Raw genomic sequence first — 25,305 nt, 5'->3', positions numbered from 1 at the left:
GGCAAGGAATTCAGTAGATTCAGATAAAGGAGAAGGGTTGGGGTATGGGGGAGGGGACCCAGAAGAATTGGGTGTTAGAAGGATCTGGTAAGGGGAACATTGGAGGCACAGAGAGGGGCGAGAGCGCAGTTCCCAGAAGGCCTGTGTATATGGGACCTCAGACCATCTGTGGGTTTGACGGCAAAAAATTGTCAAGATCAGTGAGGATATTAAAATCAAAAGTGCCCTGTGGAGGCCATTTTGAGTTGTTGTTTAAGGTGTATTGTGGCCATGCCATGGTGCAGTAGAAAATGAGCTGCTTGCGGTGGAGGTCTGGAGAGAGTCCCAAATTTTGAAGTTTGAGACGAGACAGGACAAGGCAGTCCCTGAGTCCGGCTTGGATTGGGAGGACCCCATCCCCGAATTGTCGGAGAGTCTCAACCTTTAAAGAAGCGTCCCTCACTGGAAGAGGAGACCCGGTTTGGAGGAGGCAGCCTGGACAGGGGAGACGTCTCTCCGAATGCCCAGGTGCGAGGAGAAGCGGAGGGGCTGATCCTGGCGCGGCTGCCGCGACTAGGACAGGGGCCCGAGGAGGAACAAAACGTGACTAGGACAGGGGCCCGAGGAGGAACAAAACGGGGAGGAGACTCACCCAAGCCGGAGCCGGAGTGTCGATCGGAGAGGAGGAAGGGCCTCAAGCCAGGGCCCAACTGCCTGGAGTCGGGTGAGGCTCGCTTCCTCCCGGGTTTCGGCACCAAATGTTAGGTCAACGCTGATGGGAAGGCCAAATTGGAGCCAAATAATAAAGCAAGCAGGCTTTAAGCAGGCTTTATTGAGAGGGCGCTCTCGGGCGAGGTTCACCGTCCCCAAAGTCACGCCAGAGAAATGGCAGCCCAGTTTTTATATCCTGGGTGAAGTCAAGAGCTTAAGGTATTATGGGGCATCGGGATAGGTCGAGGTTTGGTGGAGAGGAGCTCAGGGTAATATGGGTCAGGACCCATTGCCTGCCAGCAGGAGTTGCCATGGTAATCATGAAGGAAAGGAGGGGATGGAGTGGAAAGTGAGCAGAGAGTCCTTGATCACCATGGGGTGGCTGCCCACCGGCCAAACAATTATAATAGCATCAAACAGAATAAAATACTTCAGAGTTAACCAAAGAGATGAAACATATAAACTAAAATCAGCAAAACATTGCTGAAAGAAATGAAGGAGAGCATTCTGCATTCATGGATTAGAAGCCCAAAGTGATCCACAGACTCACTGCATCTCCATCAAATCTAATGACATTTTCTTCAGAACTAGAAAACTTAATCCTAAAATTCATGTGGAAACTCAAGGGACCCTGAATAGACAAAAAATAAATTTTTTTTAAAGAACAAAGTTGGGTGGCTCACGATTCTTTATTTCAAAATTTACTACAAAGCTGTACTAACCAAGAGAGGGCGGTACCAGCATTAAGGATGGATGCATGGACCAATGGAATACAATAAAGAGCCCAGAAATATGCCCTTATGTATGTATCATTCTTCCTTATTATGTGGAAGAATGATTTCCAGTGAGGATGCCAAGATCACTCAGTGGTCAGCAGCTGGCGTTAGGAACACGGCGCATCCACGTGCAGAAGAATGAAGCTGGACCCTTACCTCACTTGTGTACAGGAAGTAACTCAAAACAGATCAAAGACCTAAACGTAAGAGCTGAAACTACAAAACTCTTAGAATAAAACATGGGACAATTTCATGACATTGGATTTAACAATGATTTCTTGACTGTGACACCAAAGACATAGGCAGCAAATGAAAAAATAGACATAGTAGGCTTCATCAAAGTTAAAATCTTTTGTGCATCAAATAACACTGCCAGCAGAGTAAAAACTTCACCCACAGAATGGGGTGTTACATACAAGCAGTGGACTATTATTCAGCCTTATAAAGAATGAAATTCTGACCTGTGCTGCACAGTAACGAACCTGGAAGGTGTCATGCTATGTGAAATGAGCCAGACAGAGAAGGACCAGGGCATAGGTTTCCACTTATATGAGATACCCAGAATAGTCACATCCACGGGGACAGAAAGTAATCAGGAGTCCTCCGGGCCCTGGAGGTGCCAAGGATGGGGTCATCATTTAGTAAGTTTCGGTGTGCATGATGAGAAAGGATTGGATATGGATTGTAGGAATGGTGGTACAGCAATAACGAATGTACTTGATACCTCTAATCTGCACACTCAAAATGGTTTTTTTTTTGCCACAAGAATCTTAAAAAATGGTGGAAATTGATCCAAATTTGGCAAAAGATAGAAACCTAGAGATTCAAAAAGCTAAGTGAACCCCAAGCAAGTTAAACCCAAAGACATTCTTATTAGGACTCATTACTCAGACACAACTAAAATCCAAAACAAATCCTCAAGCAGCAAGAGAGAAGTGACTCTTTACCTACAGGAGACAACGTGAGCATGATTTTCTAATCAGACACGTGGAGGCCAGATGAAAGAAAGCTGCACAGTTTTCAGGTACAAAAAAAAAAAAAAACTCTTAACCCAAAAATCTGTATTCAGCAGAAAAATCCTTCGGGAATAAGGAGAAATCAGGATGTTCTCAAATGAAGGAGAACTGAAAGAACTTGTCTCTGCCAGAGACAATTGAGAATTGTCACAGGAAACAGAAGAAAAAGAAGACGATAAAAGAAAAAGTCTTGGTGCATCAGGAATAAAGAACACAATGAGCAAAGATATGGGTGATAAACTCTTGAGTTTATGATTTATCAAAACAAAGCTGGAATTGCTATACAAATATCATATAATATCAGGACAAGAAAAGTTTTCTAGAAACAAAAGACATTATCTAATGAGGAAGCGGTCAGTCTACCAAGAAGGCATAGCAATACCAAATGTGTGTGCACCAAGCCATGCAGCCACAAAACATCAGGAACAAACGGGCGGAACTGCACTCAGGAGGTGGGGGTAGAAGAACAGTGCAGCCCCGTCTCAAAAACACAGCAGCATGAAAACTGGTAGATCTGAAAGGAGACGGTCGAGGGAACCACAAGTATAGCTACGGACATCAAAACCCCTCCATCCACAGCTGACAGACAACTACATAGAAAATCATCAAGGATATAGGAAAATTCAGTAATGAAACTGGATCGTTGATCCCAAGTTCGTGTCCTGGCATAGACAATGGTTGAAGATGCTGCACCAGGAGTCAAGAGTAAAGCAAGCACAAAGTTTATTGAAAGGACAGCAAAGCTCCCTGATGGGTGGGACTTAGTGAAAGAGCTGAGCTGAACAATGGCTGACGTCCAGGAGATGGTACAGGACACTAGCTGGATTAGCTCCAACTATTCTACCTGGAAACTACATTTGTGATTGGCAACAAGCCAGCTTCTTGCTGAACTCGGCCACCTGCCTGTCTCTCTCCTTAGCAAACAGAGCATTCCAAGAAGGTCTGGTCAGTTTGACCTTGAAAAGTCTGCACAACTTGTCCTGGCCTTGGGGTCTACTACCCACATTGTGCTGCTACATCTTGTTATTTTGGTAAAGAGATTGTTATTTCTCTGAGAAGCCCGTTGTTTGCCACGCCTCTTCAGATGTCTGCTTTTAAAGTGCCTCTCTCATCCAAAATGGAGTCACCTCTGTTACTGCTTTCCTTACAGTAACACCACCAGCCAATGGGATCTGATTGGCATTTATAGAACTCTCCTCCCAGCAGCAGCAAAATGCTTTCTTTTCAAGTGACTACAGAACATAGTCCATGGTAGACCATTTCATGGGCCACGAGAGAAGTCAGTACATGTAAAAAGATTCATAAATGTAAAAGTCATATAAAGTAAATTGACCACAGTGGAATTAAATTAAAAATCAGTAGCAGTACTTGGAAATAAACCCAGATCTCCTCTTCCTGGCCTTGTATGTGTGCTCCACACCATACAGCCCTGGCACATGTGTTGCCATTCCAGTTTATCTGGTCCAGGATCTTCATTTAGTTGAGGAAACCTGGCTCGGAGAGGAGATAGGACTTCTCCAGGGCTCTCTGGTGTAACAAGTATTTATGGGATAAATGGATTAACCAAACACAACGGCACAGCAGGAGCTCTTTTTGTGGAATAGTTACTGAAACTGGCAAGCACCAACCTGAGCTGGTCACCTCTGTAAGCCCTCCTGAGGTTTTCCTTGGTGGCCCACTGTGCATTTCTTTTTAATAGTCATTGTTTGCTGTGACAATTTAGTGGTGAGACTGTCTCTCTGAAGGGCCAGAGATCCTTCCAAAGCAAGGGCCAAGCCTTACTCTTAGTAGCTGCTTGGACAACACCCAACACTGTGTGAATGAATGGACTAGTGTTTTCTCCAAAGAGATCCTGCCTGCCCAGAGGGCAAACCCCTCCATGGAATCTCCACTTAGAGAATTGGTTGTTCCCGTGCAGGGTGGCATGGCGTCCACAGGGCACTGTGAGCTCAGATCGGAGGCTTGGGGGATTCTGCTGTCTGTTGCAGAGAGCTGTTTGTGGCTTTGCAGCCTCTTGACGCAGGCAGCTTGCGCTTCTGACGCCCCTGCCTCGCACGCCCCCAGCCCTTCCCCACCTGTGCACGTCTTCCATCTGAGCTGGGCATGGTAAGAAACTCGCCTCCTTATTTCCCTGCTGTGATCCGATTCCAGGGTTCTTACCACGCATTCATTTCTCTCCTCTCAGATTTTACATCCGTATCTCAATCGCGCTGGGGCGTCATTTATTAAACTCCTCGGGCTCTCAATAGAAAGGTTTATGAGATCCTTGATAAGCTTAATATATTTGTATTAAAAATTAATATGAAAGCTATATTGTTTCCAACTTGAAATCATAATTCATTTTATTTAATATATGACCACAGTCCTAAAATTACTTCTAAAAGATGTGATGAGATTGAAATCAGTTCGGGGACCCTTTCTTTATTCCTCGGTGAACCATGTGCTGTCGTTTGGCACACAATCTCTGCTGCCATTTCCTACGTGACAGTTAGAATCTGCACGTGGGTGCAGCACCCCCACACTTTGGAGGCTACAAATGAGTCCTCCATGAAAGATTAGGTTCAGGATCCTTTTAAAATGCTACCATTAAAAAATAAAATTTAGTGGAAAGAGATAAGCTTTCCCCAACACGAGCTGGCTCGACTTTATTTCCTTAATCTGTTTTATCCACTGCTGTAGGAAATTAAACTGCAAGCGTCCTCTCTGGCGTGTGTGCGTGTGTGTGCATGTGCGTGTGCGTGTGTGGTGTTTCCCAGGTGCTGGGAGAAGGGAGCGGCTGAATGGCTCGGACAGTGGCTCTGGTTTCTCAGGGACTCAGTGTAACTTAATTTTGGGGGAAGGAAACTCTCCTGTTTTTTGCTGGGCTGAAGAGGTATCCTGGACACCTCTTCTTACATCACCGGGACCTGTTTGCTTCAGTTTGCTTCTCAGCCTGGGTGATGCCCAGGACCAGGGCCCAGTGTCGTCCATCAGGTCTGAGTTGCAACCTCCTCCCATCAAGTGTGTCCATGGCTCAACCATCCTCGCACAAGTCATCTGTCACATGTTACTAAACTGCTTCGTTCTCTCCTGTCTCTTCTACATCTGCCCGTCACTCAGAATCATAATAAGTTTTTGTCATAAGCCTATCTGGTTTAAGTTTGAGTTTCTAGACAAATGATGTTGGATTTTTTCCATCCTCTTCAAATTAGTGCCCGGCCCCCCCACCCCCCATTCACCACCAATGCCTAGTTCCTCTATCTCTGGCCACCTTGGTGAGTCCCCAACCCCAGTGCTGGCCCGGGCTGCCTGCAGTCTCTGCTCCCAGCACTGTCACATGCATTCGCCAGCAGCGTTTTGGCCCTTGACTGTCTCAGAGCTGCATCCAGGAGGCCTGGTTCTCGATGACCAATCGGGTGGCAGTGGACCCCTCGCCAACCTGCTGGTGCGCAGGCACTTGCCCTGCTGCCCCTTGGCACACAGAAAGACTCCTAGCAGTGTCAGTGAAAACAAGCTTTATTCTTAGAGGCAGGAGGGGGGAGAATGTGAAACTTAGGCCTGGAAAGGAGAGGAAGGAAGATCAGACCCGGAAAGAGGCCAGAAACATGCAGGTTACCTTACAGTCAGGGTGACTCCAGACACCTTTGTGGTTTCACGTGTGCGTGGACTCCTCCCAGAGGAGGAGAGCCTGGGGAAATGGAGGCAGGAGATAAGGAGGCAGGGCTTGGGAGCTCTGAGTATGTCAGGCCCCATGGCTGGACACCCAGCGGGGAAGGCAGGCGGCCCTTACAGGTCAGTGAGCCTTTCTCAGGGCAGAGGAGAGCTCTCTGCAAAGAGCTCCCCCCTTCCCCCAGTACTTCCTTTGTAGATCACTGGCACATCTGCCTCTGTTGAGCAGAAGGAAAGAAGAGGCAGCTGTCAAGTACAAGAAGTTTCCATGAAGGATCTTGATGTCACACTGGTCTCTGCCTCTGACCTTGGAATGTCCAGAGCAGCAGAGGACCCGAAGCAGCATTTGTTTTTAATCTTCTGCCCAGAGGGTCCTCCCAGAGCTTGGCTGCCTGCAAGATAGGGGCAGGTCCCAGACACCCCTGCCTCAGGACTTGTTTGCAGATACCGTGTTCCTGAGGGCAGAACCAGTCAGGTTCATAGGAAAGCAATCCTCCTCTGTGGGCTGACTGCCAGCCGGTCACAGCCCTGCAAGTCCTGGGGCCTGCCTTCCCTTCCCCTGCTCCCCAGCAGCTAACTGTACCCCCACACTCACACACATCTGCTTGTTTTCCTTTCTTGAAGTCTAAAGAGGCAAAAAAAAATCAAACACAAAACCACAGCAGAAAGCACCCACCCACCCAAATGCTTCCTTCTCCTGGGCCCAGCCATTCCCCTCTGAGGAAATGAGGGTCTCACAAGGTGGGAGTAGAGAGGTCCCACTCTGTGACCTGCAAGATGCCTTCCAGCCTCTAAATTGTGACGGCTTCCACCCCTAGGAAGTTATCTTAAACAAACATTTGGCAAAGGCAAAAACAAAACCAAAAACCCAAAAACCAAAAGTTATAGGCTGGAAGATCCATCACACCATGAGAAAAAACTGAAAGTGGTCTAGTTTATCATACATTGGTCTGTGAATGTACAGGAGTTATACATAACTGTTAAGACGGTACTTATGCCGACTCTAAATTGACGTTGAGTCATGGATGGTTGCTGTCATCTGTTGGAGGTTACTGTGCTCCTCGCTCTGAACCCTGGGCCGGGGCCTGGCCCCCAGAGAGCAGTCCCAGGAGGTCAGGGCAGGCTGTGGGCACAGGTGTGGCTGATGCTCTCTGGTTGGTACTGCTGTGCCCATCACGGGTCACAGGTCTGCAGGGCTCACTTGTAGTGACTACAGTGTCTCTGGAGCTGTCCCTCGTCCCTACACCCACACCCCATTGAGGCAAAGTTTATCTCTAACTTACTTATTGCAGGACTATTTCTGAGGGTGTCCTTGCTCTTCCTCACTTCATAACAAACCAACCAAAACCCAATGGAGTAACGACAACGAAACTCTGTTCACGGAATCTGCAGGTCAGAAATGGAGCCAAGCTCAGCAGCCTGGCTTTCCGTGTTTCTGCAATGCTGGCGTTTCATCTAGGAGGACACTGCCTGTGGGTTGCCTGGGTGCTGGAACCTCCTGGAGGCTTTTCCAGGCATGTGCCTGGTGCCGTGGCTGAGGCTCCTTAGACGGGCTCGGCAGGGATTGTTGGCCAGAGCCCCACGAGTGGCCTCTGCATGTGGCTGGGCTTCCTCACAGCATGGAGGCCAACACACAGCATGGAGGCCAAGAGCAAACGCTAGTGAACAAGGCAGAGGCTTCGTGGCCTCTTACGTCAATAGCTTATTTCCACTGTCGTCTTACTAAAGTGGTCACAAGCTCACCCTATTTTGCCAATACTCTGGAGGTGGAACTGGCGAGGTTTAGTGTCACGCTGAACATGGAAAGTGAGGCGTGTCCTCAAAACACCAGAGCTGCAAAGTCATATGATGTGGGAAGAACACGAGCGTGTGCACACAATAATCGTGGCACACGGAGATGGGAACCCAGGGCAGCGGGGAAAACAAACATTGTTATAAGGGAGACAGCGCCGTGTTCTTGCTATGTGTGATTTAATCACCTTCCTGACTTCTCACCTAAACCTGTGACTGTAACTGTCCCCAAGGCTTAGTGGTGGTCATAGGCCTGGAGCATGGCCTGAGCGTCCAGTCTACACCAAACAGCACCCTGTCACTTCCATCCCTGCCCAGTAAGCACATGGCCACCAGCTCTGTGGAGACCGCTGGCCCTGCACACCTGCCGGCCACCAGCCCCAGGCACAGTGGGGAAAAGATGGCGAGTGGGGAGGCCTCAGCGACAGTGGGGTCTGATCTGTCATCTCTCCTTTCCCTTCTAGGCCTTCGATATTATGCGAGTGACACACGGCAGGGAGCACAGCCTGATTGAAGATTTGATTCTGCTCCTGGAGGAATGTGACGCCAGCATCAGGGCGTCCTGAGGAAGCAGTGCAGGGAAAGGTGGCTTCTGTCTCGAATGCCTTACCAAGGTCACACTGCACCGTTGGCCGCGTCAATCTCCCTGTTAAAACGCTTTTCTGTTTCTGTAGCTAAAACGTGGTTTGCCACCATAAGAATCGCTAGTCGTAGAGAAGCACGATTACAATAAATGCTAAAAACTTAGTCGGAAAGGCCGTCTAGTAACTGTCTCCTTTGCTTACCCATTGGCAATCTGATGTCTAAGATCTCAAAATTCAAGTTAGAAAATCCTATTAAAAAACAACAAAATAAGTTCAGCTTTCTCTTTGGATCTATTTTGAGATAATTGGGTCGAAATCACTATTTTCACATTTACTTCCAAACACAAACTTAAGGTCCATTTTGGCAAGAAACGGAATTTTAAATTATTGTTAATTTGTTTTTAATGTCTATTAATGGTACATCTTAGTGGGGTTCAGTGTGATATTTCAATACACATACGCAGCATGGAGTGATCAAATCCAGCCTCAGACTTCCACGTAAGAGAGAGAATATGCAGTGCTTGTCTTTCTGTGTCTGGCTTACTTCATTGAACATAATATTCTCCAGTTCTGTCCATTGTACTGTAAATGCCAGGATTTCACTCATCTTTATGGCTGGATAATATTCCATTGCGTGTCCACACATTTTCTCTGTCCATTTGTCCATTGATTACACCTACTGGCTATTGTGAGTGGCCTCACAATAAGTGCAGAGAGGCAAGTATGGTTTTGATTTGTTGACTTTATTTCCTTTGGTCTGCCTAGAGGTGGGATACCCGGATCTCTTGCTAGGCCTATTTTCAGTTTTTTAGGGGCCTGTTATCTCAAACAGTCATACTAATTCTATTCCCACAGTCTATGTGAGTTCCTTTTTCTCCACCAACTCGTCAGCACTTCTTATTTTTTGGTCTTTTTGATAAAGGCCATTCCAATTGGGGTGAGGTAAAATCTTATCTTAGCTGTGATTCTCAGTGCTTGATAAGGACTAATGAAGTATTTACATGTATTTGCTGGCCGTGCACATGTCTTCTTTTCAGAAATACCTCTTCAGATCACTTGTCCATTTTGTAATTAGATTGTTTCTGTGTTACAATTTTTGTGTTCCTTGTATATTACAGATACTAGTCCTTTGTCAGATGAATAGTTGGCAAAGATTCTCGCTTCCTGTAGTCCCTCTGTTCACTGTTGATTGTTTCCTTTGCTGTGCAGAAGTTTTTAAGTTTGATATACTCCCATTTGCCTATCTTCACTTGTCTCCTTTGAGTTTGGTCATGGAAAATCATTGCCCATACCCCGTCTTTAACTGCTATTTTGTTTGTTTTGCTTTTTTTTTTGGAAGTACTGGGGGCTTGAACTCAGAGCCTTGTGCTTGCTAGGCTGGTGCTCTGCCACTTGAGCCACACTTTCAGCCCCCCATACCCCGTCTTTAAAAGTCACCGTCTGTCTCAGTGTCTAGGAATGTCATTGCTGCATGGACGTGGCTCTGAATGTCTCTTCCAGCAGTTTTAGTTCCAGCTCTTACACTTAGGTCTTGGGTCCATTTGAGTTCGTTTTTGGACAGGGTGAGAGACAGAGGTCAAGTTTCTGTGTTCTGCCTGTGGACACCACGCACTGAAGAGGCTGTCCTTTCACAACTTTGAGCAGAACGAGTTGGCGGTAGATGTGTGGGTTTCCTTCTGGGATCTCCTCTGTTCCAGTGGTCGTGTATCTGTCTTCCTGCCTCTGTCATGCTGTTCCTTTACTGTGACTCTGTAGTTTGTCTTGAGGTCAGATATGCTGCCTCCAGCTTTCTTCTTTTTGTTCAAGATTACTTCTCTATCTGAATTTTGAGACATTGTTACTGCTCTTTGTGATAAGTGATGTTTATGTACATTATTTGTTTTCAAATATATATATATCCAAAACAAGAATTTGCATCTTAAATTCCAGGAAGAAATCATTGTAGGTGTTACAAGAAAAAGACAAGAAATCTTAACGTAAACAGAGAAAGAATATTCCAGCATCTCGCTGATCTTTGTTCAGATCTTTCTCTTGAGCACCTCATAACTCCTTGGGCATGGAATTCTTTTTGCTAGATGCTTTTCTTCTGTAATTACCCAGATCTGTGGTTCTGTCTCTGGACAGAGCAGGAAGGGCCATTAGCCTGCAGTAGGCAAGTTCTACATCTCTCACTGAAATCAGACTTGAGTAGAGTGCCTGCTTTGCAAACACAAAGCCCTGAGTTCAAACCCCAGTCCCACCAAAAAGAGAAAAAAAAAATCAGACATGATTTTTCTTTTTTCCTTTTTTCTTTGGCCTACTTTTCTACCTTTCTGTGTGAGACAAATACAAAACCTTTATCCTTTCCCTCAAAAAAACAAAAATAAATAAATAAAGGCTTTTGTGGCTCAGTAACCCTGGGAGCATTGTAGTCTCTTAGATAGGCCAGACTCTAGTGGAGACAGAAGCCCTTGGATCCCTCAGGTGCAAGTGTCCTCAGATGGCAGGCTGCCATGCACATCTTATTTTACAAGTTAGGAAACACAGTATAGGGACTGAGGCCAGAACCCTGTTCAGGAGCCCTCCCTGACCCTGGTGGAGGGAGCAGCAAGTCCTTTGGCCACAGGACTGGTACCATCACAGTGACACAGAGATGTCAGCCTGAGGGAGTCAACCTGACTTTGCTGCAGAGGAAGCTGATGACTGGAGGCTGGAGTCTGCTCGCCAAACACCTGGTAACCTCAGAAACATGGCGCCCTGCTTGTTGCTGCTGTGTTCCAAGGCGCCTCTCCAGGCTTGCTTCCGCTTGTCCTACCCTGCCAGCTGTCATGCATCAAGCACACTCTTCAGCACACGCCATCTCTGATAAGCACATAGCAGACACATCAAGGTATGTATTTTGAAGCCTACTTTATAAGTGAGGAATCTGAAACCTGAAGTCAGGAGTTCTAGAACCCCTCCTGATTTACTGAGTAACCTTGACAAAGGGCCTGAATCACAGTGCTTTTGGGAGGTCATTTCCATCCAACTTAACAAACACAGATTGAATGGCTCCCACATTCATAGGAAAAGGGATACAAAGTCCAAAGAAAGCCCCAGCCTTAAATCTCATACCGTCTGGGCTAGAACTCATGTCAGCCAGCTTCTAACTGTGTAACAGGCCACCCCAGAACTGAGCATCTTACAATAGCATTTGTTTAGCTTGTGATTCTATGGGGCACTTATTTGGCTGGACACTTCTGGCTGGGCCTGCGTGTGGCTGATCATAACTGGCAAGTCATCTGGGGAAATTGGGGTGACAAAGCCATGTACCTTATCAGGTTGACCCAGCCTTGTCCACAGGAAAGCAGAGGTCCAGGCAAAGGCCAGCATTCCAGAGATTTGCTAAAACCTTGTGAACCGAAGCCAGTCTCGAGGTCAGCCCTAAGTCAAGGGAGAGATAGATGCTCCTCTCAACAGGAGAAGCCCCAGCACCAGGGCACGGCTGCGGGAAAGAAGAAATCATTGCCAGCCATGCAGTTCACAGCAGTCCTTAAATTTTTTTGGTGTTACAGAACATTTATGAATTTGATGAAATCTATAGGCTGTCTTTCTAGAAAACACATGAGCAATTTGCTTTTAGGATCAGGGACTCAATACACTCCCTGTGGCCCATCAAGGGACTCCCTGGGGTTTTTCATCAAGTGAAAACTAGACATTCTACTTCAAAAAACACTGGAAAGAAGTGTGTTGGTTCTTCATTTTTTATTCATCAGGAAATACAAAGCCTAAGAGAGAGTAGGGGAGCAGCTCATACAGCAAGCAGGCGGAGTTTGCTGATAGAAGGCTGTGTTTGCTAATTTTCTGAATGAAATTTGTCAGTCATTGATGATCCTGGGTTAAGAGCTTTTCCTTCATGCCTTCTAGAAAAGTATGATAGGCTGTGAGATCCGTCTCGGCCATTTGCTGTGCTGTGAGAGGAAGGGCCCTGCCAGCCTCCAGTTTACTAGAAAGCAAACATTTAAGCAGAGGTAAAAGTTTACCCACCAACTGTACAGCAAAATAACTTTGGAGAAGGGGGAAAGGGATGGAGATCATATTTTAAAGTCTATGTCACCAGTGGCTGGCAATTTATTGCCACCCCGGCCTCCCAGATTGCGATTTCATTGACCTGTAGCCATTGTAGCAGCAGACCTTGTTCACATCGGTCACTTGACGTCATCAGTCACTCCTATGGGAAGAGAAGTTGTTTGAACGAAATGAACACACTGGGCAGAACTTGTATCTGTGCCACGGGAATGCCAGGCCTGGGGCAGCAGCCACCTGAAGCCTGCTGCCCAGGCCACTCGGCCATGCTGCCTCCTGCCACACACCACAGACCCACTGGCCACACACCACACCATGGGGGGAAGAAAAAGCCATATGTGGGGCCTGCTCTGAGCTGTGTCTCCAAAGCACATCTGTGCCATGGGTTGACGCCACGTTCCCTCGGAGTGGGGATTCCCCACAGGATCCCACGGGGAGAAGCTCTGGGCACTGTGTGAAGTGAAAGTAGTCATTGTGGAGGCTCTGGGAGGGCAGTGGAGCCCGCCTGTCCTCTGAAGTCTGGAAGAGGTCAAAAAGGAGGAGAGCCAGCAACCCCCAGACGACTTTCCCATGATTCTTGGGGCTCTGGAAGCACCCAGTGCTGTTGGCTCACAGCCAGTGAATCCAAGACAAGCCCAGGTCATAATCAGTGACCAACTCCGGGCCTCCCACCTTTACCTCAGCACCAGCACTGTCACCGTCACCACCTCTCCTTCATCAAGAAATAAATTCTGTTTGTCCTCTGAGTGCTGTTCACTTCTTAGCCACTTTCAGCACCTTTGCAGGCCCCAGTCACAGTGAGGTCTCCACCTGCTGCCCCCACCAAACCCCTTTCCCCAGAGCTGCAGAGCGACCTCCCGGCAACTCCTCTACTCAGAAACAGAGTGGCTCCCCACTGTCACCGATGACCTGTCCTCAGAGGGCGTTTGTGACCTGAAAGTGCTGAACCCCAGCTAGTCTCCAGGTAAACCCGCCATTCCAGCTGGGCTCGTCCCACACCCTATGCTGGGTTACACCCTCTTCACTGCCAGCGCCTTGTTTTGTTCTAGCTGACTAAATCCATTTCTTCTCCATTATCTAAACCTGACCCACTCTCAAAGGTCTAGCCTGCACTTTTTAAAACATTCGGTGTGTTCTAGTCTATAGCCATAGCTACTGTGGCTGCTCAGGTAGTATCGTCTTTGGCTGTGGGGTCTTTAACTTGGCTCCTGATTCAGGATCTTTAAGCTAGAGGATGCCTCTCCAGTGATTAGGAGAGACCCAAGTAGTAATGGAGCTGTTACTCCTCACAGATCCGGGCTATGCAGCAGGCCTGGAGACCACACCCCTGCAGATTAGGACGTGCATAGAGGGAGGAGTGGACCTCTTGCTTTATTAGGGCCTAGGATGGGGAGCAGGAGAGTGCATGTAAAGCAAGCAGGCATGAGATTTGAAATAAGCCAATACAAAACCCTGTCATCTTAGAATTCTGCGGGCTGTACTGCCCAGGTGTGAGGGGCTGAGAGCTCCCTGGCCTCAGCCGCACAAGGCGGACTCCAAGGCTACATGTTTGCCACATACAGGGCCTTTGTCCCATGAATTCTTACGATTTTTAAGATACTTTTTCACTTTGGGCACAGCCGATGCTCCAGGTCCATCTTACACTTTCCTTCTCTAGGCCGGAACCAGGCTCACTGGTTTGTTTAGTAAGGAATGAGGTTGGGAAGCCCTGACCTGGGCACTATGTTTGCCTATTGCTATCAGGGCCATTGCCTTCTAGGCCTTTTTAAAATTGTGACTTGACACTGATGGGCCATCAGTTGAAGGCGGCATCCGGGGTTCTTCACCTTCTTGCTTCCCTCTCTGTGCTCCCCACACACACACAAAACGGTTCTGGAATTACTGTACCCACTACCAGCAGCAAACTGAGGAAGGAAATTTAAGATTCTTTCCAGTGCTTCCTCCTTAAGCAGAAAAGTTGTGTTGTCAGAATGCTGTGTTTAAAAGTTAGAGTTTCCCCATTATCACTGATTTATATCGGCTTAGAAATAGCAACACAGTAAATAATGTTCCACATTGTCACCGATAGCGCTGTGACGGGCGGCCTTGAACATATTCGCTCACCCTGCTGGGCTGTTTCTCCAGGGCACTTTCCTGGAAGTGGAGCTGCGAGGTGTGGAGAAATGCATAAGCAGCTTTGTTAGGGTTCTTAAGTTCACCTCGAGAGTGCCACGCAGAAGGGCTGCTCCCTAAGCCTGCCGACAGCCCGGGTGGTCCAGCTTCTGAATTTACTGCTGAGCTGACAAGTGAGAAATGGGATTCAGTATAGTTTTTTTAATTTAATTTTATTTTTATTATCATTATTGTTGTACTGGGGGCACATTGTGACATTTACCAAAGTTCTTACAATATATTGTTGCGGGAGTTTGCTAGCTGAGATAGGGACTCTTGAGGCAATTAGCAGGAGGCAATGTTTTATTGTGCCAGCACAGACTCAGCGGACTCGTGTCCAAAGGCTGAGCCCTGAGAACAAAGGGGTCTCACCTTCTATACCCTTGCAAGCAGGTTACAGAAGCAAAAAGCAAGGTCTAATCCACATATGGTTATATTTAATTTTATCGGCTACTTTACCCTAGTGCTACGTGACTTTCCCCTTCCTGGTGCTTTGTGACCTTCCTCGTGTTCAGATTTCTCAGGTTTTATCTCTCTGCTGTGCCATCCCGACCTCCCTGCTACTGTCTCAGGGCTCAGCCCGGTCCATTTTTGGCAGAGATGGAAAATTCATTTTTCATCTCCTCATAAAAGGAGTGAAAAACTTGGTAGGAGGAGCTCTCATGGGTAACGGTTACTAATTTGAGGGTATCAGACTCTCAGGGTCAAAACCCTTTTTATTTATTTTTATATTAATTACCTTTCCCCGTATTTAATCAGATGGCTTAAGTACAGTGAAATTTACAGGGTTCCAGGTGCCACAGGTGTAGTTAGGGACAGTTTTCCCTTGTAAAGAAGAGCTGCATATTTTGTCCTTTGTTAAACCAGATCAGTAACCATAAATAGTAAATATGCATCCTGCCCAAAAGAGGTAGAAGAGAGCTACTAAAAACCTTTCACCGTGAGACCAATCAGCAGGGCAGTTTCTGCCAAGCCTATGGCAAAGACTAGGGTGAGAACAACAGCAACAGATACAGACAAGGGGTGACAATGCATTACAGTGAGATAACTGGCGTGAAAAACACCCATTTGTCCTGTTGGAGAGGTGACTCCTCAAGCTTCCGCCATGCGTAGACTAGTCAGCTTTCAGGGTGACTAGAGCAGGGCTGTCATCCCGTTGTTCTTGGTCCTCCATTGTTTCCTGGGAAGCGGGGTCCTGCCGAGGGAGGGTGCTCAGGTTCCAGAGGGTGATCCTGCCTGGTGAAGCCGGATCAGGGATGCACTCCCACTCCAGAGAAGCTGGCTTGACTCGACTGTGTGGATCCAAGGAGCGATCACTGCTACTTTAACTATGGTGGGAGTAGACAAGATAACAACAAAAGGGCCCCTCCAATGGGGTTTTAATGGTTGGACATTTTAGGGTTTTCTTTTTTTGTAATCTAGACAGTATTTTTTTAGTAGAATTACCATGGCAACAATCCAAGAAAACTTGTTGTTTTAAAAAGTTAAAACCACCATCTTTAAGTATCACAGGATATGTTTTGAGACAGTAAAAATAGTTATTTTTGTCTCTATTTAAGTAGAAGACCCTGTCTAAAAATATGAGTTTGTGTCTGGAAGGGCTTTAATGCCAGACAGCCACACATGCATAAGAACCACTTCCTCAATCCTCTCGTCCTTGGTTATTTTTGAGAGGTCTGGCATGAGTGACTCCATCTGAACTTTGATGGCATTCCCCCCTTGTCTCCAAACTGCTTGTCTCTGAGCAGTCTCCTCTGAAGATCTTTCTCCCATCCGAGTACTAACCAGGCCCGACCCTGCTTAGCTTCTGAGATCAGACAAGATTGGGTGTGTTCAGGGTGGTATGGCTGTAGACTAAAGATCTTTCTTCTTTCTTGATTGATTGCTTTTTCCTGGATTTTGTTTATTTGGTTGGTTTTGATCCCACATCGGAGGAGTGGGAAATAATGAACAGATTAGGTGGGAGTCAGTGCCAACTAGACCCTTTTGGCCAAATTTAAGCAACAAAGAGGCTTAGAAGGAGTGGCTCTTAGGCAGTGGGCTTCTAGACAAGGATAATACAAAACAAAATCTAACAGAAGCAGATGTCTAAAAAGCTAACCTGGTTGACACATAAGTAGTTATTGGAGTCATTTTTTTTTAATGGACTTGATTGTAAATGTCCCAGAAGGATCAGAACTGTAATGACAAAAACTTAAGAGTCATGGTTAAAATTCTGATGGACAATTTAGCAACTAACAGAACAGTATATCAGTACCACTAACTTTTTATTACCATGTTTATCTAAATTTTGTATTTTAGAAGGCTTGATATACTTGAAAAGCATAAATATATTTAGTATACAGAAACCAGCTCTATAGAGGTTATATATACATATTAGTTTAGTTGTTGCTCTTGAAGTAAAACCTTAGATTTTTTTCATCATTTGGTGGGAGGGGGGAACAGTGCCAAGTAGCCCAGTCACAGACACATACAGGGTACCAACTGTATTAGAATCACCCAAGACAACAGTTCTTTAACCATGAGGTCATCTAGAAAGTTTTATATAAACTGTTAGAAAATAAGAGGCATGGAAGAGGCAGAGAGATGGCTCAAACACCAGCACAGGGTTTATTGTTTGGACAGGAGCCTGTGGAGGGGGACCCTGGCAAGAGAGCTAGAGCCCACTGCCACACACAGGGTTGGGCTAGATATAGGGGGTTAGTGGAAAAGTACCAGGAAGGTCACTAAGGGATAACGTTGCTAGGCAACCAAGAAAGAGAAGTTGTAGTTAGGTCACTGTCTCCCCAACTGTCCTTGGCATCTATCCAGGAAGATAAAGGTAAGCCATCTGCAAAGGGGAGGGTGTCTAGTCCTAACCTGGCTGTCCTCATTGTTAACCCCAACATAAACCAACTCTTAAGTGAACATGACTTAGTTACCTTAGTAGTTAAAACCCTGACAAAATCACCAGATAACACGGGTAAATATTTATAGGGACTAAGTGTGGAGTTAGGAAACCTAATGACCAAGAATCATGGCTCAGATGTTGATGAGGGATCACATCACAGATTGTTGACATTAACACATGGCTCATGACATACAGCAGGATCCCACCAACCTGTAGTCAGTGAAGCCCCCCTAAAATAACAAGCCCAATCTGGCATCCCAGGGAAAAATTTCCCTCCATCCAACATGTGGAAGGAGTGGGACTAACACCTCCACTCTGTTGAGTCCAATAAAAACTGGAGGTCTTGACCTCCAGTGTAGTGCTCCTTTTTTGAGGTTTGTTTTGGCTTTGTTTTTTTTTTTTGACTTTGGCTTTACATAAGTAAATCTGTCTTAACCCTCATACCAGTGCAGCAGCACTCCCTGTGCTCCTCTTGCCTCTCTGTGTTTTAATAAACTCTTGTTGTCTTGACAAGTGTGTGGATTAACCTGTAGCACCAAAACTTCCTGACAGTTATCTTGACACAACAAAAACCATTTTAAGACAATTTTTTTTTGTAAATGTTATCAAGAACAATACAATATTTTAAAGATAGCCTTGTTGTTATGAGCTTAGAGAATTAAGTTTGTAGTTTAACATCAGCACATTAAATTTTAACCTAACAAAACCTTTAATGTAACTCTTAGATTTTAGTTAATCACTTCCATAAGCATCTATAAGCTCCATCTTTTATGACAACTTACTCTGTACCTTTATGACAACTTATTTTGTATCCCCTGGGGGAGATTGTCTCTATCCTTTTTTTTAATCCAAAAGCATTTTTTACCTTTTATTTTCTAAAACCATATCTTTAATATCATGTTATTTGTTGAAACTAATTTCTAAAACCTTTTAACTTAGAACCTTATATTTGTATGAAAAAAAAAACAGAAATAAAGTAACCTTAAAATTTTTTTGTATAAAAACAATTCATAGAAAGCCCATTTGCTAATAGACCCCTGTATTATCAGAGAGAATTAAATTCCAGATTGTATTTATGACAGAGTGAAACATGCGAAGGTCATTTCTTTAATTACCCAAATTCCAAGATTTCTGCTGCGGGCTGTGGCCCCCCTATTTCTGCCCCCCCCACCCCACCCCGCCCGGTCTGAGCTGGAGTGTTAACCCCTGAATTCTGCATCTTAGTGAGAACTGATTGAAATAAGTTTGAAAACCTGCTTTCTTAAAAAGTAGCAGCAGAACAGAGTAGTAATTTTTACATTGACTCTATAATAAGAACTGATCTCAAGATGTTCACATATTTATGTGTAAAAAGCCTAAGCAGTTTGTAACAGAGATCTTTAAAACAAATACCCTGATTTTTTTGTTACCTTGACTATCATATTAACCTCATAGCAGCAGTTTAAGAACCATTTTGAAGATGCTTACACACGCACACACACTGTGAGCACACCAGTAGATGACCAGCCATTAGCAAGGGAAACATAAGCATCTCAGGACTGTCTCAATAACAGACCAAGCTTACTCACCAAACTTTTTTATTGACCAGCAAAAGTCAAAGTTGCTCCTTTTTTTTTTTTTTCACCCTTTTAGGTAGGTTTTCCTTGTTTATGCTCCCTAGAAGTAAAGGTGCCAGCAAGTTTAGTATTTCTGGCATATTTTAATAATCCTAAATTGTTTTTTATTTACTTTTTATTTTTAAGACATAAAAACTCAACTGAATTTTTATTAACTGAGTGTATTAAGCCTTTCATCCTTTTCTGTCTGCAAACATTTTATGACATTTTCTCTCTCTCTCTCTTCCCTTTTTTCTCTCCTCTTTCTCTTTCTCCCCTCTCTCTTCTTTTTTTCTCTCTCTCTTTGCTTTACCAATGAAGACCTCACCCCAATTTTGTTTTCATTCCTCCACTTCTCTCTCTCTACATTCACAACCCTTCTGCATCACTCCTTTTCTTTCAAATCAGACCAGATCTTATGTGTCAGTGCAAGTCCATCCTTCATGGGTTAATTTTTGTAAGAGCTCAGTTAATGCTGAGCCTCAGTCCTCTTTCAGGATGCCCATTTTGGGTGAAAATGTGCAAACTGGGGCACCAAAGCTACCCATCAAGACTGCAAGACTGATTTCTCCTCAGTCTGCCCAGTAAATTGCTACCTGAACTTAAATAAACAACAAAGTCTGGTTTTTGAAGACCAATTTTAGCCTCTTGGCTTTTCCCATTCTCCTGGGTTAGGTTTTGGGTTTTTTTGTTTTTTTCTTCACAATTGCTCTGTAAGCTTTATTAATCACAGTTTTATCTAGTGACCCTTCCAGGGGCCATCCTGCACCAAAAGCAGGCCAATCTACTTCACAAAGGACCTTTAGCATGTTAGGAGTTAGCTCCATAGTCTCCATTAAATCCCTTTATAAAGTTATTAATCATACACTCCAAGGGAGTGTTCTTACTCTGATTTCCACCCATCTCCTCCCATTACCAGACTGCCAGACAGAGACAGAGCAGGAGGGGATTCCTCACTCAGTTCACAGCTAGGCTGTGTCTCAGCTCGCATTTTCACATACTCTCACACAGCACCGTACTTCCATACAACTCCCTGAAACTGAGAGACATGGTTTCCCCACCAAAATGGCAGTTATTAGGATGTCCCATTGGGAAGTGATCAAGCTCCCCTTCTGCCTCTGGGGGCAGCCCTGAATTTGAACCCAGGTTCCTACCAGTCTGATGAGCGATGCTCCCCTTCCCTCGCTGGTTCCTGCACCTTACTGGGTTCCGTTGTGCATCCAAGGCTCTCACCCCAACTCACCGAGAAATGAATACCCCTCCAGATCAAGCTGTCAACTGGTGCCTGGTGGGATCTCTTCCTGGCGGTCTGGGGGAATGCACCCCAGTGACAAAGGAGGTGATAACTCTCCATCTCTGCAATCCCGGACGCCCCAAGAAATGTGCAGGAGTTTGCTAGCTGAGACAGGGACTCTTGAGGCAATTAGCAGGAGGCAATGTTTTATTGTGCCAGCACAGACTCAGCGGACTCGTGTCCAAAGGCTGAGCCCTGAGAACAAAGGGGTCTCACCTTCTATACCCTTGCAAGCAGGTTACAGAAGCAAAAAGCAAGGTCTAATCCATGTATGGTTATATTTAATTTCATTGGCTACTTTACCCTAGTGCTACGTGACTTTCCCCTTCCTGGTGCTCTGTGACCTTCCTTGTGTTCAGATTTCTCAGGTTTTATCTCCCTGCTGTGCCATCCCTACCTCCCTGCTACTGTCTCAGGACTCAGGCCTAGTCTGTTTTCTTTTGATCCTGCTCTCTGCTGCAGTATCTTAGGTTAAATTCACTCCCTCCATCATTCTCCCTCCCTCATTCCTGGAACAGTTTCAATAGGTCTCACTTCTCCATTTTCATTCATGAGTACGTAATATTCCCACCACATTCACCTCCTACACCCTTTCCTTATATCCTCCCTCCTCCCACTGGTGCCAACCACCAGACAGGGCCTGTTTTATCTTCCTGTCCTCTGATTTTGAAGAAAGACATTTTTGTTTGTTTATGGTAGCTGCACAGGGAGTTTCATTGTGACATTCCACATAAGTGTGTATTATGACACAAATTGCTTCATCCCCTCCAATTTTTTTTTGTGGTTTTAATGTTCATTGTTCCTCTTAGTAGAGTGAGGTGTCTCTTCAAATATTTAAAGCCTCATCTGTCTTTTTGTGAGTGAACTTCATGTGTCTTTTCTCACTTTTCTATAGATGGGGGTGCTCCCCTTGATCTTGAATCCTTTATCTTTCAGGACCTTTCCTCTTGACCTGTAGTCCTTAATCTCCCATTTTGTCTTTTGCTTTTTTATTTTGCTTTAGGTTTTTGTTTTGTGTTCTTTGGATAGCATTTTCAAAAACATTTTTTTTTCATTTTTCTTTTATTATTCATATGTGCATACAAGGCTTGGTTCATTTCTCCCCCCTGCCCCCACCCCTCCCTTACCACCCACTCCACCCCCTCCCGCTCCCCCCCACCAATACCCAGCAGAAACTATTTTGCCCTTATCTCTAATTTTGTTGTAGAGAGAGTATAAGCAATAATAGGAAGGAACAAGGGGTTTTGCTGGTTGAGATAAGGATAGCTATACAGGGCATTGACTCACATTGATTTCCTGTGCGTGGGTGTTACCTTCTAGGTTAATTCTTTTTGATCTAACCTTCTCTCTAGTTCCTGGTCCCCTTCTCCTATTGGCCTCAGTTGCTTTTAAGGTATCTGCTTTAGTTTCTCTGCGTTAAGGGCAACAAATGCTAGCTAGTTTTTTAGGTGTCTTACCTATCCTCACTCCTTCCTTGTGTGCTCTCGCTTTTATCATGTGCTCATAGTCCAATCCCCTTGTTGTGTGTGCCCTTGATCTAATGTCCACATATGAGGGAGAACATACGATTTTTGGTTTTTTGAGCCAGGCTAACCTCACTCAGAATGATGTTCTCCAATTCCATCCATTTACCAGCGAATGATAACATTTCGTTCTTCTTCATGGCTGCATAAAATTCCATTGTGTATAGATACCACATTTTCTTAATCCATTCGTCAGTGCTGGGGCATCTTGGCTGTTTCCATAACTTGGTTATTGTGAATAGTGCCGCAATAAACATGGATGTGCAGGTGCCTCTGGAGTAACAGTCTTTTGGGTATATCCCCAAGAGTGGTATTGCTGGATCAAATGGTAGATCGATGTCCAGCTTTTTAAGTAGCCTCCAAATTTTTTTCCAGAGTGGTTGTACTAGTCTACATTCCCACCAACAGTGTAAGAGGGTTCCTTTTTCCCCGCATCCTCGCCAACACCTGTTGTTGGTGGTGTTGCTGATGATGGCTATTCTAACAGGGGTGAGGTGGAATCTTAGTGTGGTTTTAATTTGCATTTCCTTTATTGCTAGAGATGGTGAGCATTTTTTCATGTGTTTTCTGGCCATTTGAATTTCTTCTTTTGAGAAAGTTCTGTTTAGTTCACATGCCCATTTCTTTATTGGTTCATTAGTTTTGGGAGAATTTAGTTTTTTAAATTCCCTATATATTCTGGTTATCAGTCCTTTGTCTGATGTATAATTGGCAAATATTTTCTCCCACTCTGTGGGTGTTCTCTTCAGTTTAGAGACCATTTCTTTTGATGAACAGAAGCTTTTTAGTTTTATGAGGTCCCATTTATCTATGCTATCTCTTAGTTGCTGTGCTGCTGGGGTTTCATTGAGAAAGTTCTTACCTATACCTACTAACTCCAGAGTATTTCCTACTGTTTCTTGTATCAACTTAAGAGTTTGGGGTCTGATATTAAGATCCTTGATCCATTTTGAGTTAATCTTGGTATAGGGTGATATACATGGATCTAGTTTCAGTTTTTTGCAGACTGCTAACCAGTTTTCCCAGCAGTTTTTGTTGAAGAGGCTGCTATTTCTCCATCGTATATTTTTAGCTCCTTTGTCAAAGATAAGTTGCTCATAGTTGTGTGGCTTCATATCTGGGTCCTCTATTCTGTTCCACTGGTCTTCATGTCTGTTTTTGTGCCAGTACCATGCTGTTTCAAAAACATTTCTTAAGAAATGCAAATGAAAACAACACTGAGAGTCCATCTCACCCTGGTCAGAACAGCTGTTATGAAGAAAAGAACCAATGCTGGCAAGGACGGGGGCACAGCAAGACACTGTTGGCAGGGACACAAGTTACTGCAACCACTGTGGAAATCAGTATGGAGCCTCCTCAAAAAACTAAGTAGAACTGCCATATGGTCCTGCAGTAGCACTGCTGGGTACACACCCCAAGGAATGCAGACACCTGCACACCCCTATATATGGCAGGACCATTCACAATCACCCACTTGTGGAATCCATCACACCCTAAGAGAGGGTGTGAACACAATCAAAGTACATTGCATGCACTGTGAAACTCCTCCCTTTGTACAATTAACATATGCCAATGAAAACATCCTGCAAGAACTGTGCTCCGTGACTGACCACCGGCAGTGGCGACATTAAGCATCACCAGCCTTCTCTCTCCTTAATTCCTAACTCTTCATGAGTAGAGTTGATAGTTTGAAATTCTTCATCTCTACCCATTCTATGACCTTGTCTTTAGCCAGCACCTTTCCTGGTAAAGATTTTTTAATTGGTGGAGTAATTCAGTGTTCATTCCTAAACTGTCTGGGACTTTAGTGGCCATACTTTTGGGGGTTTGATTCAATTTCCTATTAAACTAGATGATATAGTTACTTCAGGGAACCCCACTCCACTGCCCAGCAATGTTTAATGGTGGGATCATTAACAGAACCTGCTTCTTTGTTGATTCTGAGGTGTGAAAAGTGGCCATGTGGCAGCTTCTGTAATAATGCAGACATGTTTGCATTCCCTGGAGGAGTCATCCATTCTTGGAAACTGAGTCCTGTTGTGTTGCTAGTGAGCTTGTGTAACATGTGTGAGACCTGGGTTCAAGCCTCAGCCCTGCAAAGGAAGAAAGGGAGGGAGGAAGGAAGGAAGAAAGGAAGGAAGGAAGGGAGGGAGGGAGGGAGAAAGGAAGACATTTAAGCCAGCAAATCACAGGTGCACAGAGTAGAAAGTCAAAATTCTGAAAATGCATTGTTCATTGTAACCAGGAGGATCTATTCCCATCCTCTTACCCCCTGCTTGACTCCCAGGACATGTGTTCTGCCCGACACACAGGTTTGTGTGTCAGTCAATGACTTAAAGCTTAAGCTACTCCTATGCAAAGCACCTCCCTCACGAGGTTGTCTCCCAGCCAACGACAAATGAGTTCTGTCATTCTGCCATGCTGTCAGACCAGGTGCTTCTGGCTGGGGGGTTCCAGTGTGTCCAACAGCCAGGTACTTGAGCTAATGGCCACACCTCTGCTATGGAATCATCTCCTTCTCCAGAGGTGGGCTGTGAGGAACCATAGCCCACTCTGCTTCTTGAACCTGAAACTTCATGTCTTTCATCAACTTGGGAAGTTTCTTGAAAATTCCCTCTTCAAATATTACTTCACCCCATTGTTTTCTCCTTCTGGAGTTCATAAGTGGGTTTCACACATTATTATTTCATGCTTCTTTCACATTTTCATCTCTTTACTTCTCCATCCTTCTGGCTGTCTTCCTCAGCTCTGTTTTCTTCTTTACTAATGAGATTTTCAAGTGTTGAATTTGTTTTTGTATTATCTACTGAGCCTTTAATTTCAAATTCAAAACTTTTGTTTCTAAACATTCTATTTGGTTTTTCGTAAGGTCTCATGATTTTTCCTACACGTATTTGTATCTGATTTTCAATTCTTTTTTTCTTCTATAAAATATTTTGGGTGTGGTATTATTTTTGTTTTGTTTATCGTGTGTGCTCCTCTCCCTCAGCGGGCAGCTGTGAGGTTGCTTTGTCGTTTGGATTGTGAGTTTGCTTTCAGCGTGCTAGTCTTGTGTACATGTGACATGTACATGAAAGGGAACGTGGGTGGTTTTGCTTTTCTTTCTCGAGTATGACTGCAATGGGTAATCTTAATTAGAACTTGACTGGATTGACAAGTGCACAGGAGACTAGTGGCGAACACAGTGGGGGTCTGAGGGCGTTTCCACAGCTGACTTGATCCTGAGGCTTTGACTGGTGAATGACCAAGCCCCTGATGGATTCGTGATATGATGGTGTTACTGGGAGTGGTGAAGGGCAGGAG

The 25,305-nt window shown here is 45.0% G+C and overlaps 1 protein-coding gene across 2 annotated transcripts in view; it reads left to right on the top strand.

Moving 5' to 3' along the window:
• Smyd3 (SET and MYND domain containing 3) overlaps positions 1-8,776 on the top strand; it is a 567,702-nt gene extending 558,926 nt beyond the window's left edge. For both annotated transcript variants that reach the window (XM_074048805.1, XM_074048803.1), the window contains one exon: positions 8,386-8,776. In XM_074048805.1, coding sequence (XP_073904906.1) covers positions 8,386-8,407 — 22 coding nt within the window. In that variant the 3' untranslated portion in view covers positions 8,408-8,776. The remainder of the gene's footprint in view (positions 1-8,385) is intronic.
• Positions 8,777-25,305: the final 16,529 nt, after the last annotated feature.

Source organism: Castor canadensis, chromosome 11, assembly GCF_047511655.1.
Source record: "Castor canadensis chromosome 11, mCasCan1.hap1v2, whole genome shotgun sequence".
Classification (NCBI taxonomy): Eukaryota; Metazoa; Chordata; class Mammalia; order Rodentia; family Castoridae; genus Castor; species Castor canadensis.
Note: the sequence above shows the minus strand (reverse complement) of the source record. Positions and strands in the feature narration are given on the sequence as shown.